The sequence below is a fragment of the Molossus molossus genome, unplaced genomic scaffold, assembly GCF_014108415.1.
Source record: "Molossus molossus isolate mMolMol1 unplaced genomic scaffold, mMolMol1.p scaffold_m16_p_10, whole genome shotgun sequence".
Lineage (NCBI taxonomy): Eukaryota > Metazoa > Chordata > Mammalia > Chiroptera > Molossidae > Molossus > Molossus molossus.
Window position 1 is genome coordinate 57,618,839 of NW_023425345.1, and position 16,138 is coordinate 57,634,976.

Below are 16,138 nucleotides of genomic sequence, written 5' to 3' on the forward strand. Positions count from 1 at the left end.
TTTAATATTTATTATTGGCATCCATATTGAGACTCAGCTAATTAGCAACTTTTCTGTAATAAAAAGGACCTCTTAAACTATTATTAGATGCAATGCCCTTTGTTTGATTTTTTTTCATAACAAATTTATTTGTATGGTGATAATAATATTTGAAAATCATGACTAAAAAGGTCTTAAGTAACTTATGACACCTTTAAGGATTAAATTGGAGCACCAACATTTTGTCACAGAGGAGAAACATCAGTAATGCAACATAGTAACTCAAAGTGTACTTCTAATTTAATTTTTAGAGGGATTCTTGTATTGAGTAGTTTACTGTTTTATTTTGAAGGGGGGGGGGTGTTATTTCTTTTAATAGATAAGTTAAGCCCTTTAGGTTTACTGAGTTATTTTTGCTTTCTATATTGCAACATTGATAGAGCACAATCTTGAGTTAGTTATATCAGTGTGATCTTTCTTAATAACTTTATTTGAACTTCACATAGTCTGTGTTTTTTAAACCTATTTTTTCCATAGCAACAAATTACAGACTTCCTTTTATTGGACATTTCTGACTAAAATTTGAGTCGGTATTTATCATTTGTGCCTTCAACAGCATTATAAGTATGCAGTTACTTTTTCTGTTGTTTTTGTCTACATTGTATCTAAATATAAGTTAAAAGCAAAATGTTTATTTAACATTTTCTCTTTTAAAAGCCATTTTTAGGAAGTAGTGACTGTGTTAATCAAATATCAGGGAAACTTAAACTGGGAAAAGAAGTCTTAGCTACTTTGGAAGGCCATTGGGTAAGTATTTTTATGTTTTAGCTTAACAAAAGAATTTTATTCTATGGAAAAAAATTAACAACCACATTTTATAAACTCATTCCATTGCAAATATCACTATCTAACATAAGCTTCAGCTTGACAAATATTTTGGTGTTGTTCTGTTACCAATAATATCTAGTTGTACATAATATTTTACCTTTCTAAAACTTTAAATCTGTAACACTTATATCTCACTTACTATGTACTGCATTGTTTAAAAATGTTCCTCATGTTAGCTCATTTAATATTTAATATATTAACTCTATGTGGTGGGTACTGTTATTGTCCCCATTTTACAGAGGACACTAAAGCACAGAAATCATTTATTGAAAATAAATGGTGGAGTGAGAGTTCCAGCCTAGGCTCTGTGGCTCCAGGGCTGTGCTTTTATACTGCCTTCCACCTAGGAGGAAGGGGCATTCCCAATTCAGTTCTATTTCCTTTGCAGGGACACAGAAAGGTTGTTGTAGTAAATGAGAACAATGGTCTTTATTTACTTCTCTGTTGACCTAAATTCACATCTATGTAATTTTGTTAAGCGAAGTTTAAATGAATAAAAAGAATCGTATCATGCTGATGTCTAGTCACACTGTCACTGGGAACATTGAGTGTACTATTTTATACAGTATGATAAGCAGAAAATAATAAGATGTAAGAAAATGAAACTGGATCTAAGACTCTATGAGGCCACATACCCTCTGTAATATTTTAAATGTACTTCTATCTAAATATTATTTGTAAAATATTAAAATGTTTTTTAATGAAAATTTTTAGATTGTGCTCAAATTTTTAATGCTAGAAAAGGCTTTTTCAGGTTTTTCTACATATGTTGAGTGTAAATGACTATTACACACTGCGTCTCCTGGTAGCTGTTAGCAAACACTGTGGTCCCCTTTGGCAATTCAGAGATGGTTGCAAGGCTCTGCAAAGAACTGTTTGAAATTTGTTTATAAGTAAAACGTGAAATCTCTCGAACTTCCTACGTATTCAGTAAAATTTTAAAATTATAGTATTATATGTTTAATCTTACTGCTTTTCTAAAAATGACAAAAAGATTTGGGGCTTTTAGAAAGTACTGGTTATATTTGTTTTTAAATGTTTTTAACTGTGGGATTAAGTATCAGGAAGTATTATAGTATATAGTACTATACTATATAATCATCTTTTAAATAAAGATATTCTCTACATTAATGTTTAATTTCTTTAAATATAGGATAGTGAAGTTTTTATTAATGACAAAAAGACTGATAATTCAGAGGTTTTCTGGAATCCAACACCAGACATTAAACAATGGAGATTAATAAGGCATACTGTAAAATTTGAAGAGCAGGGAGACTTTGAATCAGAGAAGTAAGTATACCATTTTTCAGCTCATTTCATAATGATAAAGAGTATATTTTTAATCCTTCAAAAGTGTGGTCACTTTCCTCTGCTTTCAGTCATATTTTAATTCAGCAAAATAGTTTAGTATTTGTGAGATGTGACAGGATTCTGTTTTAGTTTATGTAAATGTCAAGTAAATATAATACAAATCATGATTTTTTTTGCAGTTCAACGATAAAACTTCCTATTTTTCCTCTTTCTTATCTGCTCCAGGGCCTATTAGAACTGAACTTCTAGTTTGTCTGGATACAGTTATGGGACTAAGTAAAGATTCTTGGGTTTTATTTGGCAGCTGTTTTCTGACCTGGGTAAGGCATATAGGACTCTAGGTGGAGGATGTGGCACAAAGTCTACTTTATTTCATTTTTCTAAAATACATGAATAATGCCACTGCATGTGCAGACTTCTACAGGGCTTGCATTACTTTAGTAACAATTACGGCCATAGTTGCTGCTCTTAAAGTCGTGAAATTCTTGCTAGATTTATAATACTTTTGAACCAAATATACTCTATACACACTGACAAATTTTATGCTTACTGTATTTCTTTGTGTTAGGAGAAGGGGGCGTCCATGTAAAAGACACCAGCCTGGGTCCTGTACAGATATTATGCAGTTTAGTCCTCACTACATGTTGTCATATGTGTTATACTCTCTAATGGGATTCAAGTGTTCGTGTACTTGTCTTCTGCGCTCAGAATTAAGGTTGTGGCCTGGCTGGTGTGGCTCAGTTGGAGCGTCATCCTGTACATTGAAAGGTTGTGGGTTTGAATCCCAGTCACGATACCTACCCAGGTTGTGGCACATACGGGAGGCAATTGATCAATGTTTCTCTCTCACATCAATGTTTCTCTTTTCCCTTTCTCTTCCTCTCTCTCTAAAATCAATGGAAGTGTATCCTCAGATGAGGATTAAAAAAAATATATTGAAGTTGTCAAAGATGGACTAATATGTATGTACTAGTCTTAAAATTCCGTTTCAGTTGTAACCACATGGTGTTCTTCATTCAGAGTGAAACTTTTCCAAGGTATACAATAAGTTTTGAGGTGTAAACATAATTTATTGTATTTTAAGAATGAAGAAAACAAGTCTCAGGTAGGATAAGTAACTTTAAGTTCACCATCCCAGAAGTGGCAGATCTAGGATTCAACCAAAGTCTAATTCCAAAGCCTTTGTTCTTTCAGTCCCAACATGCTATCTTCCCAGATTAGTGGAATATAGATATTACATTTTTATGATATAAAATTAAACTTTAGGGGGAAAGATTTTACCATAGTAGTCTTTTCTGGTAAATCAGTGGTTCTCAACACTAGCTGCACATTAAAATCGCCTGGGAAACATTTAAAAGAAAAAATACATGGGCCCACTACCAGAGATTCTGATTTTAAGAGTTCCTTGATAATTCCCACATTCAAGATTGAGAAGCATGGCATTACAATATTGGATCTTTGAGGCCAGTTGGTCTGAAATAGTATTTATAAGAATCTTCTGGGGAGCCCTGGCCGGTTTGGTTTGGCTCAGCAGTTGGAGCGTTGGCCCGTGGACCATGGAGTCGCAGGTTCTATTCCAGCCAGGGGCACATACCTCAGTTGTGGTTTAGTCCCTGGCCCTGGTCAGGATTGTGCAGGAGGTGACCAGTCAATGTGTCTCTCTCATGTTGAAGTCTCTTTCTCTCTCCCTCCCTCCCTCCCTCCCACTATATCTGAAGACAAATGGAAAAATATCCTTGAGTGAGGATTAAAAACAAAAAAGCAAACAAACAAAAAAAAAAGAATCTTCTGGGGAGCTTGTTAAACCTTTAGATTATTGAGCCTTTATTTACATTCCTGTCATCTTGGATCAGCACCATTTATTGCCACTTGTTTAAGAGCCCATGTAATACATTTCTCTTGCCAGGAAAAAAAAATTAGTCTCCACTGTGTTGCTCTACTCAAGGACCACTTTTTATATCTGCACTCATTTATAAGTATCTCAGTACAAGCTTCATCGAAGACAAAAACCCACATGAGTGTCACTTTCCCCCAGGGGGATTTAAACCTATTCAGTGTAGATTTGATTTTCTGTTGTCTTTTTATATTGCTTTTGCATCTGTATTAGACTTTGGCAGCGAGTAACTCGAGCCATAAATGCGAAAGACCAAACAGAAGCTACTCAAGAGAAGTACATTTTAGAGGAAGCTCAAAGACAATCTACCAGAGATCGGAAAACAAAAAATGAAGAGTGGACTTGCAAGTTATTTGAACTTGATCCACTCACAGGAGAATGGCATTACAAGTTTGCAGAGTAAGTAATTATCAGCATAATCTGTTGCCTTTATTTCTAGAATTTTTGTTGTTAGTTTTTTATTAAGCCATATGTATATACGGCACATATATATACACACACACACACACACACACACACACATATATATGTATGTATGTCATTTAAACTTGATGTTCCATTAATTATAAATTTTACTCCATAATAGTAGTCTATAAAATAAGCTGATAATTAGAAGACTAGATGTGACAAATCTTAATCTTACAGTTAGGTTTGTAATTATTAAAGAAAACCTAATCTAAACTTTGAAAAAGCTTTTGAGTGTTTTGTTTAGTCATTAAACAAATGGTGTTGTTTGCTTATGTAGTACTCGACCATGGGACCCACTTAATGATATGATACAGTTTGAAAAAGATGGTGTTATCCAAACCAAAGTGAAACATCGTACTCCAATGGTATGTAATAAAATTGTATCTATATCTGCTAGGCATATAAATGTTTTACATTTTTACTAGGATTTTTGGCCACCAACATTTAAAATGTGGTTTCAAAATTTAAAATATTTGTTGGCAAAATGGCCAGATAGGCAGGTCTGAGCTCTTATCCCCCACCCAAAGAAACAAAGAAAAGCAAGCAGAAACTGTGAGAACCAAATTTCCCAGAACTCTTGTAAACAGAGGTTTGCAGTAATTAAATGAACACTGAATCAAGAAAGAGATGACTTCAAAGCAATAGGAAAGCTTAAAGGCATTTTCACTTGCTCTGTCCTCAGTCCCTTCCTGAGGTAGTGGCAGGTTCCCACATCCCCAGTGTGAGTTCTGGTTCCAGAAGGAGTAGAGCAGACTTTACTCACAGATTGTTTTGTACATCTATTTTAATCTGTCAGGGGCTACCTGAAGTACTTACGCAGGACCCATGTCTCTTCTATTTCATCTAACTCAGAGCTCAGCTAGATGGGCTGTAGGCAATGAGTGGAAGCATTACAAACTAAACTAACAAACTGCAGATACTCAGGTCAAAATATTACCACTGAAATATACAATAGATCATATAAGGCCCAGGAACAAAAGCTACGGAAAGAATCTTTGGCAAACTAGAGCATTGAAAAGCCCCATGTGTACAGGGAAATTTGGAAAGCCATGCAAATGTCCAAGGCAAGATATTTATGCTGAGAAAAGACCTGCAAGCCCAGGTATTAACATTGAGTGCCCCTGCATAGAGTCATTCTAAGATTGGGAGAGTATTTTTTGGTTTTGTCTTTTATTTTTATTTGTTTAGCTATTAATTTTCAAGGAAATCTCTGTCAGAATACTAGTTTAACACATCTAAGAAACAGATTTTAGTGACCATGCACAACAAGGAATACAGTTCATTTGTTTGTTTTTCAAAACTAGTTTGAAAAATTCACTGAGCAAATTCAACAATCCAGAAAATAGCAAACCCTGGGGAAGGTGAAGAATCTTGTTTCCAGTTACCACATTATAATATGTTGATGTCCAGTTTTCAACAAAGGATTATAAGGCATACAAAGAAACAGGAAAGTATGACTCATTAAAAGGGATAAAACAAATTGACAGAAACAATTCCTGATGAAGTCCAGGCATCAAACTTACCAGACAAAAACTTTAAAACAACTGTTTTCAGTATCCTCAAAGAGTTAAAGAAAATAGGGACAAAGAACTAAAGGAAATCAAGAAAAAGATGTATTAACAAAATCAGAATAGCATTAAAAAGAAATTATACAAAGGAACCTAACACATTCTAAAGCTTAAAAATACAATAATAGAAATGAAAACTTCACTGGAGATATTCAACAGCAGAATCAGCAAATTTAGAAATTGAACAATTTGAAATTATCTAGTCTGAGGAAGAGAAAGAAAAGTGAACAGAGCCTAAGTGGATCATCATATGCATTAAGGGAGTCACAGAAATAATAGAGGAAGAGAAAGAAGCAAAAGAATATTTTAAGAAAGCAGTCCTCCAGATTCCCAAATTTAGTAAAAGATATGAACCTACAGATCTAAGGAGTGCAACAAATTTCAAGTAGGATAAATTCAGAGAGACCCACACCAAGACATAATAAGCAGACTGTCAAAAGCCAAAGAGAACCTTGAAAGCATCAAGAGGGAAGCAACTTGTCACATATGAGGGATCCTCGATAAGAAGGCATGAGATGACTTACTTAAAATGTTGGAAGAAAAAACTTCGCAACCAAGAATTCTGTATCTGGTAAAACTGTCTCTCAAAAATGAAGAAAAAATTGAGATATTTCCAGATTAACAAAAGCCAAGAGAGTTCACTGCCACTAGACCTGTCACACAAGAAGTGTTAAAGGTAGTTCTTCAGATTGAAATGATGCTCAAAGCCATATGAAAAATAAAGATTTTCAGTAAAGACAAATAGGCAAATATAAAAACCAGTGTTGTTATAGTTTTAATGTATAACTTTGCTCTTTATTTCAAGAAAAATGAATAAATAATAATGACAAGTCTGCTATTGGGCATACAGCATATAAAACTATAATTTATGACAACAACATACAGGGATGGAAGATGAGCTATATAGGAGCAACGTTTTTGTGTGCTATTGGAATTAAATTGGTATCAATTCAAGATAGATTGTTATAAATTTGGATGTAAGTGTCATCCCCATAGTGACCACAAAGAAAATATCTGAAACATGTACAAAAGGAAATAAAAAGGTATTCAGAACAATTCCCTATAAAACAAAATCAACTAAATGCTAAAGAAGGTAGTAATGGAGGAAATGAGGAACAAAAAGAGGTGTAAGACATACAGAAAACAGTAAAATGGCAGAAGTCTTTTTTAATCATTAATTTCATTAAATATAAGTGGATTAAATTCTCCAATCAAAAAGCAAGCTGGCAGAATTGATTAAGATAAATATCCAACTGTATGTTGTCTACGAGAGACACACATTGGATCTCAAGACACAACTAATTATTAATGAATAGAACATCTAGAGAGAAGATCAGTAAGGAAACAGAAGGTTTGAGCCACACAAATCAACTAGGCCTACCAGATATATGTAGAATAGTCTACCCAATAACAGCAGAATATACATTCTTGTCAAGTGCACATGAAACATTCTCCAGGATAGACCATATGTTAAGGCATATAGCATGTCTCTATTTTTTTCAAAATATTGAAACATTCAAAGTAATTTTTTTAGCCACAGTGAATGAAGCTAGAAATTAATAACAGAAGGAAAAGTGGGAAATTTACAAATATGTGGAAATGAACATAACCAATTAATCAAAATAGAAATCACAAGTGAAATTAGAAAACACTTAAATTAATGAAAACAAAAACACAACATACCAAAACTTGTAAGATGCAGCAAAGGCAGTGCTCAAAGGGAAATATATAACTGTGAATGCTTAACATTCAAAAAGAAGAAAGATCTCAATAGCTTAATGTAATAGTGGGAAACTAGAAAAAAATAAAAACTAAACCCAAAGCTAGCGGAAGAAAATGTAGAACAGAGATAAACAAACTAGAGAATAGAAGAACAAGAGAGAATCAATGAAGCTAAAAGTTGGTTCTTTGAAAAGGTCAACAAATTGGCAAACCTTTAGCTAGACTAAGTAAAAAAGAGTAAAGACACAAATAACTAAAATCAGAAATTAAAGTGGGGCCATTACTACTGATCTTACAGAAATAAAAAGAATTATAAGAGGACACTATGAACAATTTTATGCCAGCAAGTTAAGTAACCAAGATGACATGGATAAATTCCTAAAAACACATAAATTCTATAAACTGGCTCAAAAAGAAATAGAAATTTTCAACAGACCTATAACAAGTTAAGAGATTGAATCAGTTATCAAAAACTTCCATATATATAAAATATAAGATAGGTAAATTCATAGATTCAATTTTACTAGGGACTGAGTGAAGGAGAAGAAAGAAGTAATTGTTTAATCATTACAGAGTCTCTTTGGAATGATGAACATGTTTTGGAAGTAACAGTGATAGTTACACAATATTGTGAATGTACTGAATACTACTGAATTATACACTTAAAAATTATTAAAATGGCAAGAGTTATTGTATATGTGTATGTATATACACACACATGTTATCATAATTTAGAAATTTAAAAAAATACTTAAATGTTTCTTTCTTTTTATCAACACTAACATGAGACACAGGTCATCTGCATTTCCTCCTAAAGGTAGAGCTTACTGATCACAGTAAACCTTTGTATATTAGAGTTGGATTGCTGAATCTCTTTGTCATTTTAAATAGCTTCTCACCAGTCATCATCAATTTCTAATTTGAACCTACTCTAAGAATGTGGACTTAAATTTCTAAATGTTACACAATTCTAAGTCTCCAGGACACAATGTAGGCTGAATACACAACCTGCCTCCTTATTATTTATTTTCTATAATAAAATTATAGAAAATTTTATTTAAGCACATGAATAATATTTTGCAAAATTATTTCAAGGAATGGATAATAGGAGACAGTTCCTATTTAGAACAGTAAATAAGTAAGAATAGAGTTAAAGGCATATGAGTACTGGTTTCCTTTTTTTCTAAGCATGTAAATTACCTTGCCCTTCTGATCCTAGTTTCTTCTCTTGCATTTTAGTTTTTAAATTTAAGGGTTATTTCCAAAAAATGCAAGCTTCTTAATAGAATAAAGTCTAAAGTTTATTATTCTAAGGTAAATTTAGTCCTAGTTGATGGTAACACAACATCATTCAGTAGAAATGTTTATATGTTAGGAACAAGATAAGCATGGTTAAAAAGAACACTGTTGCTTAACATTCAACTAGAGCTACTAATTGGTGCAGTTAGAAAAGTGGGAGATCTATATTTATATTTGTATTTGCATTAAAATGTCTTTTGAAGGATAAACATAATAGCAGTGTATGTATTTATGGGAGGGGGATAGATCAGGAATGGGAGGGAAACTTTTCATTGTATACTTTTTGATATTTGTGCCAAAGTAATATTTTCTATTAAAATTAAATAAAACAGCCCTGGCCAAGTAGCTAAGTTGGTTGGAGTGTCATCCCATACACCAAAAGGTTAAAGGTTTTTCCTGGCCGGTTTGGCTCAGCGGTTAGAGCGTCAGCCCGCAGACCAGAGAGTCCTGGGTTCGGTTCCTGCTAAGGGCACATACCTCGGTTGCAGTTTGTCCCCAGCCCTGGTTGGGGTTGTGTGGGTGGCAACCAGTAGATGTGTCCTTCTCACATCGATGTCTCTCTCTCTTTCTTCCTCCCTCTTTCCCTCCTGCTCTATCCGAATTAAAAAAAAAAAAAGGTTGCAGGTTTAATTCCCAGTCAGGGCGTATACCTAAGTTTGATCCCTGGTCTGGGTGTATATGGAAGGCAACTGATAGATGTTTCTTATATCAATGTTTCTCTCTTTCTCTCCCCCGGCCCCGCCATTCCCTACCTCTCCCTTTCTGTCTCTCTAAAATCAATAAACATATTTTGGGTGAGGATAAAAAACATTAAAGTAAATAATTGTATTATATAAGTATGTTATATCTTATTTGTTAATTTTTTTTTTTTTTATCCTCACCCGAGGATATTTTTCCATTTTTTGTACAGAAAGAGTGGGAGGGAGAGAGAGGAAGGGAAAGAGAGAGAGAAACATCGATGTGAAGGGACACATCGAGTGGCTGCCACCCGCACGACCAGGCCGGGGACAAACTGCAACCGAAGAACGTGCCCTTAGCGGGAACCGAACCCGGGTCTCTCCGGACCGCAGGCCGACGCTCTAACCGCTGAGCCAAACTGGCCAGGGCCTTATTTGTTAATTTTTAATCAAACTATTTTATTTTGTTTTTTATTTATTATTAAATTTTTTTAAATTAATTTTTAGAGAGAGAGAAACATCAGTGTGAGAGCAAAACATCCATCGACTGCCTCCAGCACCTCCCCTACTGGAGATCAAACCAGCAACCTTTCGGTGCATGGGATGAAACCCAAGCAACTGAGCCACAGTGACAAGGGCTCATCTTTGTTGTTATGTCTAAATATTGTACCATTGAACAGATAGTTTTGACAGTTGTACATTGGTTTTCAATTATAAAATTCAGTGCAAATTCACATAATAGCATGATTTTTTTCAGGTTAGTGTCCCAAAGATGAAACATAAACCAACCAGGCAACAGAAGAAAGTGGCAAAAGGCTATTCGTCCCCAGAACCTGATATCCAGGACTCATCTGGAAGCGAAGGTAAAAATATTTATTGCAGATTGTTCACTATTAGAGTCTAAATTTTTAAAAGGATATTACTATACCATGTTTGATAGATGAAAATTTTTTTATATTAACTTTAGAAGATATGTAAAAGTTTTGGTGGAGGCAGTGATGGTTTCTATTTTAGATAATAAATAAATTTCAAGACCAGGCCATAGGTAAAGTCATGGGGTATAAAAAAAAGGGGGAAACATGCAAATCAAGAACCACACTGTAGTGTGGCTCTTATGCCTTATTAGCTTCTGAAATACTGTTGATGGCTTCATAGATTCAATACAGAACATTGTTTGAACTTTGAGCTTAGTTCCGTGCTTCAAAAAGGTTTTTCATTCTCAGAATCAATTATTGTGGTGTTTAGAAGTCACAGACAAATAAAAATATAACTATATCAAAATTAAGGACTAAATTAACTAATGCGTCATTCTTGTTCAAGTCAAATAATATATAAACTTTGTTGAATGACACTGAGATATAATCAAGAAAGGATTAAGGTAATGTCTGAGACACTATGAGAAAATAAAGTTTTTTATAAAGGCATAGTCCTTTAGCTCACCTTAAACTGGGAAGCTCATTTTTACAGAGATAACACTAGAGGTGAATATGTGATAAATGCCAGGAAATTAGTAGAAGAAAAATAGTTAAGAGTTGAAAGGAAAGGTAGCTGAATTCAATTTGAGGGAATGTTCTTAGCACAACCTTGATGAATTTATAATAAATTAGAACAATCAAGACTTGAGAAATGAAGGTAGGGGACAAGCTACTAGAGTCAAGAGGAATAAACTGAATAAAGGTTTAAAAGCAGGAGTTTATTGGTTCCCATGTGCTAGAGAGAGTGTTACAATGTTGTTCTCATTTTAGAGAGAAGGAAACTAAAACACAGGGTAACCTGCCCAAGGCCACATATCCCATAAGGCAGTATATATGTTATATAAGCAGATATTTTGGCTCCTTAATTCACTCTCTTCTCTTATCCCTCCACAATGTTACCTATAATGTATCAGTTGCCATTTACTGAGTACCTAAGTGTGCGAATCTGGATGTTAAACACACCTTACTACAACCATATGAAGTTTGGGTGTTATTTATCCTAATTTTACAAATGAGAAACTTGGAGACCTGGAGAGAGGTTAAGATCTGAACAAAAATGGAAAAGAAGGAATAGATATATATAAGGGGAATTGGAAAAAAAAACAATAAGATTTGCTGGTGACAATAAAAATTTGTAGAAAAGGTATCAAAACCAATTAAAAAGGTTTAAAGTTTGGATGACTAGAGGAATAAACATAACATTTATTAATATAAAACTGAAAAGGGCGCTCAAAAAGCTGACTTCCTCAGATGTAGGCAAATGGGCCAGAGACAGAAGAGAGTAAATACCTTCCCCAAATTAACATATGTATTTTAATGAGCTATTTTTTTGTCTATTAAGTTAGTTCAAAAATAAAACAGATGCCATCCAAAATTTAACTAATTTGTGGTTACTTTAAATAAATCTATAGTGTTCTAATTTTGGAATGATGTGATTGAAACTTCAAAGGTTCAAAGTATTTATATTATTATGTTAATGGTGCCTGGGAAATGTTTTATCCCATTAGAATCATTAAGTTAAATGTAGATTGTTTATAATTAAATATGTTCACTATTTTCACAAAGTTTATTCTAAATATTCTTTTAGCTCAATCAGTAAAACCAAGTACAAGAAGAAAGAAAGGGATCGAATTGGGAGATATTCAAAATTCCATCGAATCTATAAAACAAACACAGGAAGAAATTAAAAGGTAATATATAATGACTATTCGTTTGAGTCCAGAGAATTAAAGAATCCTGTTACATAGGAAATCATAGGCAAACTTTACATTTTTAATATTGTTGCTAAGCTAAAATAGGACCTTGGCTTCTGCCACCTGATGACTGAAATACATGAAATTCTTTCAGCATTAGAGTACTGATTGGGAGAAGGACTGGGGTTGCTTTTTCTCATCTGTGAGGGTGAAATTGGAATGTCTTTATCTTATTGCTGTAGCATACTAGGAATGTAGCTGGGCTGGATGTGGAAGTGGTGTGGTTTCTGAGAAAGTCCATTAACCAAGCTTCTGCAGTCTCCTTTGTTCATGGCTAATATTTAATTGCAATGCACCAGTTGTTGAAATACTGAAATACTTTCATAACAGTGAGACCTTGATATGCTCCACTGGCAGTCCCAGACCTTTCCCCCACACACACCTCCCACGATCCTGCAGCTAGCGGTCATTACATCTGCGCAGTTCCTTGGAGGGAAAAGGACGCTTACCCTGCTTCATTGCTAAGATTGATTGCCTCCCATTGCTGGATCAGATGTTAAAATTTTTAATATTAAATTTTTGGTATATTCAGTACTTAGTGCTAGATGTTCTGGAGGATTTTTTAAAATATATTTACTCTCTTCATAGTGATGTTGTGACTCATATTTGGTTGCTGTTTTCATTCACAGCCTTATCTCCTGCCATTCCCTACACCTGTTCCATGCTCCAATCCTATGAAACCCCTCACATCTTCCGAATATACTCAGCTCTCGCATCTTTGGGTCTTTGCCCACACTGAATCCACTTCTTAGATGGCCCTTCTTTCCACCCTGCCCATAAACGGATAAAAATTCATTTATCCTTCAGAATATGACTAAAATGCCACCCTTTTTGTAATATGTCTAATTATTCATCTTGCCTTGTGGAGTTATTAATCCCTCCACTAAGCTTATTTAGCTCTATATGCATTCCTTTTGAGTGCTTACTGCACTGCAGTTATTTTTGTATGTGTCTGTTTACCCCATTGAGCAGGGAGACTGTCTTCTGCATCTTGGTATCACTAGCCCTAATATAAAGTGCTCAAGTTTTCTAATTTAATTATATTTATGAATTGAGCCTACGTGTTCATTTTGCCTCCTTTTCTTTCTCTATACTGGTAAGACACTTTAATAGAAGAAGACAGAAAAAGAAAAGGTCTTCACATTAGTTCTTTTTAGCTAAAAGCATTTAGAGTGGCATGGAGATATTTAAACTCACTTCATGACTAAATTGACATTTTTATTAGCATACGAAATGCCTCTAGAGCATTCTTTAAGTTGTGAATGTCATGAAATCTGTTGTATTAGTTTTTTCCTGGGTGATTTAGGATTTTTCTTCAGTTTCACATTTATGTCCCAAAAGTAAATATAAAGAACCTTAGTGAGCCAACTAAGAAGCAAAATTTTTGTTTTAAAAGCACTGTAATAATAGAAGATGATATATTTCTACATCATCAAACTTTAATTATATTTGGTATAATGTGAAATACAGATTTAGACAAGACCTAATATTAGCTCCACATAGCATAATCAGCTCCCTGATCGGCAGTAGTAATTGATTGAGCTAGTTACTTTTGTTACTGTAATTAAGTGCCCTGTGGCCATATATCAAATTATGAGTTCTGTGACAACATTTTTGATAAATAATTGAAAAATTTACTATTGCTTATCTTTGTAGAAATATTATGGCTCTTCGAAATCATTTGGTTTCAAGTGCACCTGCCACGGATTATTTTCTGCAACAAAAAGACTACTTCATCATTTTCCTCCTGATTTTGCTTCAAGTCGTAATAAACTTCATGTTTAAATAGTTATTTGAATCAATGAACTGGAATGCTCAGATTTGGCCTGGGACCACTTTTCAAGTTTGTTTGGTTTAATTAAAACATCACAATATTTCTAAAACAAAACCATAGAGATAAATGCAGAGGTATTGACCTTTCATACCTTTTATCTTTAACCAGAAACAAGAGCTATATTCTGTGTGATTATTAAAGTGAACTATGTGTTAAGTGCCAGAACATTTCTAGCTTTTGTGAGAATGTGTCTACATGTGAGTATAATAAATCCACATGTACACACAATTGTGTTTTATGTATACCTGATAGTAAGTAGTCTTTGTATTCTATAGTATGTTCTGAGAAATAGCACTTATGGTCATAACAAAATGTTATCAATATTAGAAATAGATGTATAGTAACCTATTTTCTGCATAACAGGCACAAACTTTTATCAATAAGAAATTATAAAATAGGAAATGATGGGATAATAGACATATTATAAATAGTTCAATACACTGTACTGTTTTTTAAAAAATCATTTCCAAAACACCTAGTTCAGCTGTCTTAGACAAAGCAAGAAAAAGTGTGGTCAAAATTGATATATTGAGAGATACAAGGTGGCAACTTGCTTTTTTAAAAGTTTACACAAGATTTTTTTACCCCCTCGAATTCAGTATTTATAGATACAGGTACAAATCACACACGTGTATATCAACATAAAAATGGTATGTGGCTACTTGGATCTGTTGATTTTATCTTTCTTATACCTATATAATACCACCGTAGGCACTTGCTGATAAAAGTGTGGTCAGAACTGGTTGCTATTCTTTTTTTCTTACTTTTGTTTTTTTAAACTCAGTTCAGTAACACAGGCCAAATTCTAGAGATGTTTATACAGCAGCAATTTTCAACCTTTTTCATCTATTGGCACCCATACAATAATTACTAAAATGCTGTGGCACACCAAAAAATATATTTTTGCTGATCTGACAAAAAAAACTAGGTATAATTTTGATTCATTCACACCAGATAGCTATTATTGTGTTGGCTGTTGTCATTTCTTTATTTGACAGTCTAAGGGAAAAGAGGTCAGTGCCCCTGACTAAATAGTCAGGTATTGCATGTTTTAAAAATTCTTTCGGGGGAAACAAAAAATGTTCTGCAACACACCAGTGTGCCTGCCATGGCACACTGGTTGAAAATCGCTGTTATGGGGCATATGAGATGCTTATAAATAATGTTTTTTCTTTATGAAAAACTTTTTTCTAGCTTTCATTTAGACCCTAGTGTGTTCAGTGAATAAGTAGAATAGGAGAAATTATAACCAACGTTTTACTTCAAAAGCCAAATAAGAGAAAGGCAATAAGAAAAGAAGCTTTGTATGGTGGCATTTATGTGTACAATAAAATTGGTTTCTTTAAAATGTGCAATAAGTTGAGCATCTAAGAAGAGCATCAAGTTTTGAAATTTAATTTTTTTATTCTCCTCCTTGGTTCTTAGTAAGTTTATTCTGTTGAAAAACCATAATTCTTCAAGATTCTTTTTGTTCAGACTGAGGCAAGCTTTTTCCTAAATATTTTTTCAGTTTAATATTTTTATGTTTTTACAAAAATATAATCCTCAAAAGCAGTTTTTGCAAATGTAAGTTAAGCTTAGGAACATGTTCTAAAATATATCTTAAGAGTCCTGAAAGTATCAATTTTGAAATGGTTTTTAATGAAAATAAAGTCAGAATAATTGCTCTGGCTACATTTGCCTTCACTAGAAAGAGACTGTTATACACAAGTAAAATTACAATTAGCTGTTTAATGCCATGATAAATGTAAAATTGTGGAATGGTTGCTA

General features: G+C 33.7%; 1 protein-coding gene across 18 annotated transcripts in view; it reads left to right on the forward strand.

Moving 5' to 3' along the window:
* Positions 1-15,318, forward strand: part of OSBPL8 (oxysterol binding protein like 8) — a 152,024-nt gene extending 136,706 nt beyond the window's left edge. For 10 of the 18 annotated variants that reach the window (XM_036252585.1, XM_036252589.1, XM_036252582.1 and 7 more), the window contains 7 exons: positions 697-786; positions 2,021-2,157; positions 4,286-4,471; positions 4,818-4,905; positions 10,564-10,669; positions 12,369-12,471; positions 14,191-15,315. In XM_036252585.1, the coding sequence (XP_036108478.1) occupies positions 697-786; positions 2,021-2,157; positions 4,286-4,471; positions 4,818-4,905; positions 10,564-10,669; positions 12,369-12,471; positions 14,191-14,323 (843 nt within the window). In that variant the 3' untranslated portion in view covers positions 14,324-15,315. Of the gene's footprint in view, positions 1-696; positions 787-2,020; positions 2,158-4,285; positions 4,472-4,817; positions 4,906-10,563; positions 10,670-12,368; positions 12,472-14,190 lie in introns of those variants that run through there. The other 8 variants (XM_036252578.1, XM_036252580.1, XM_036252590.1 and 5 more) reach the window with 3 other exon arrangements.
* Positions 15,319-16,138: the final 820 nt, after the last annotated feature.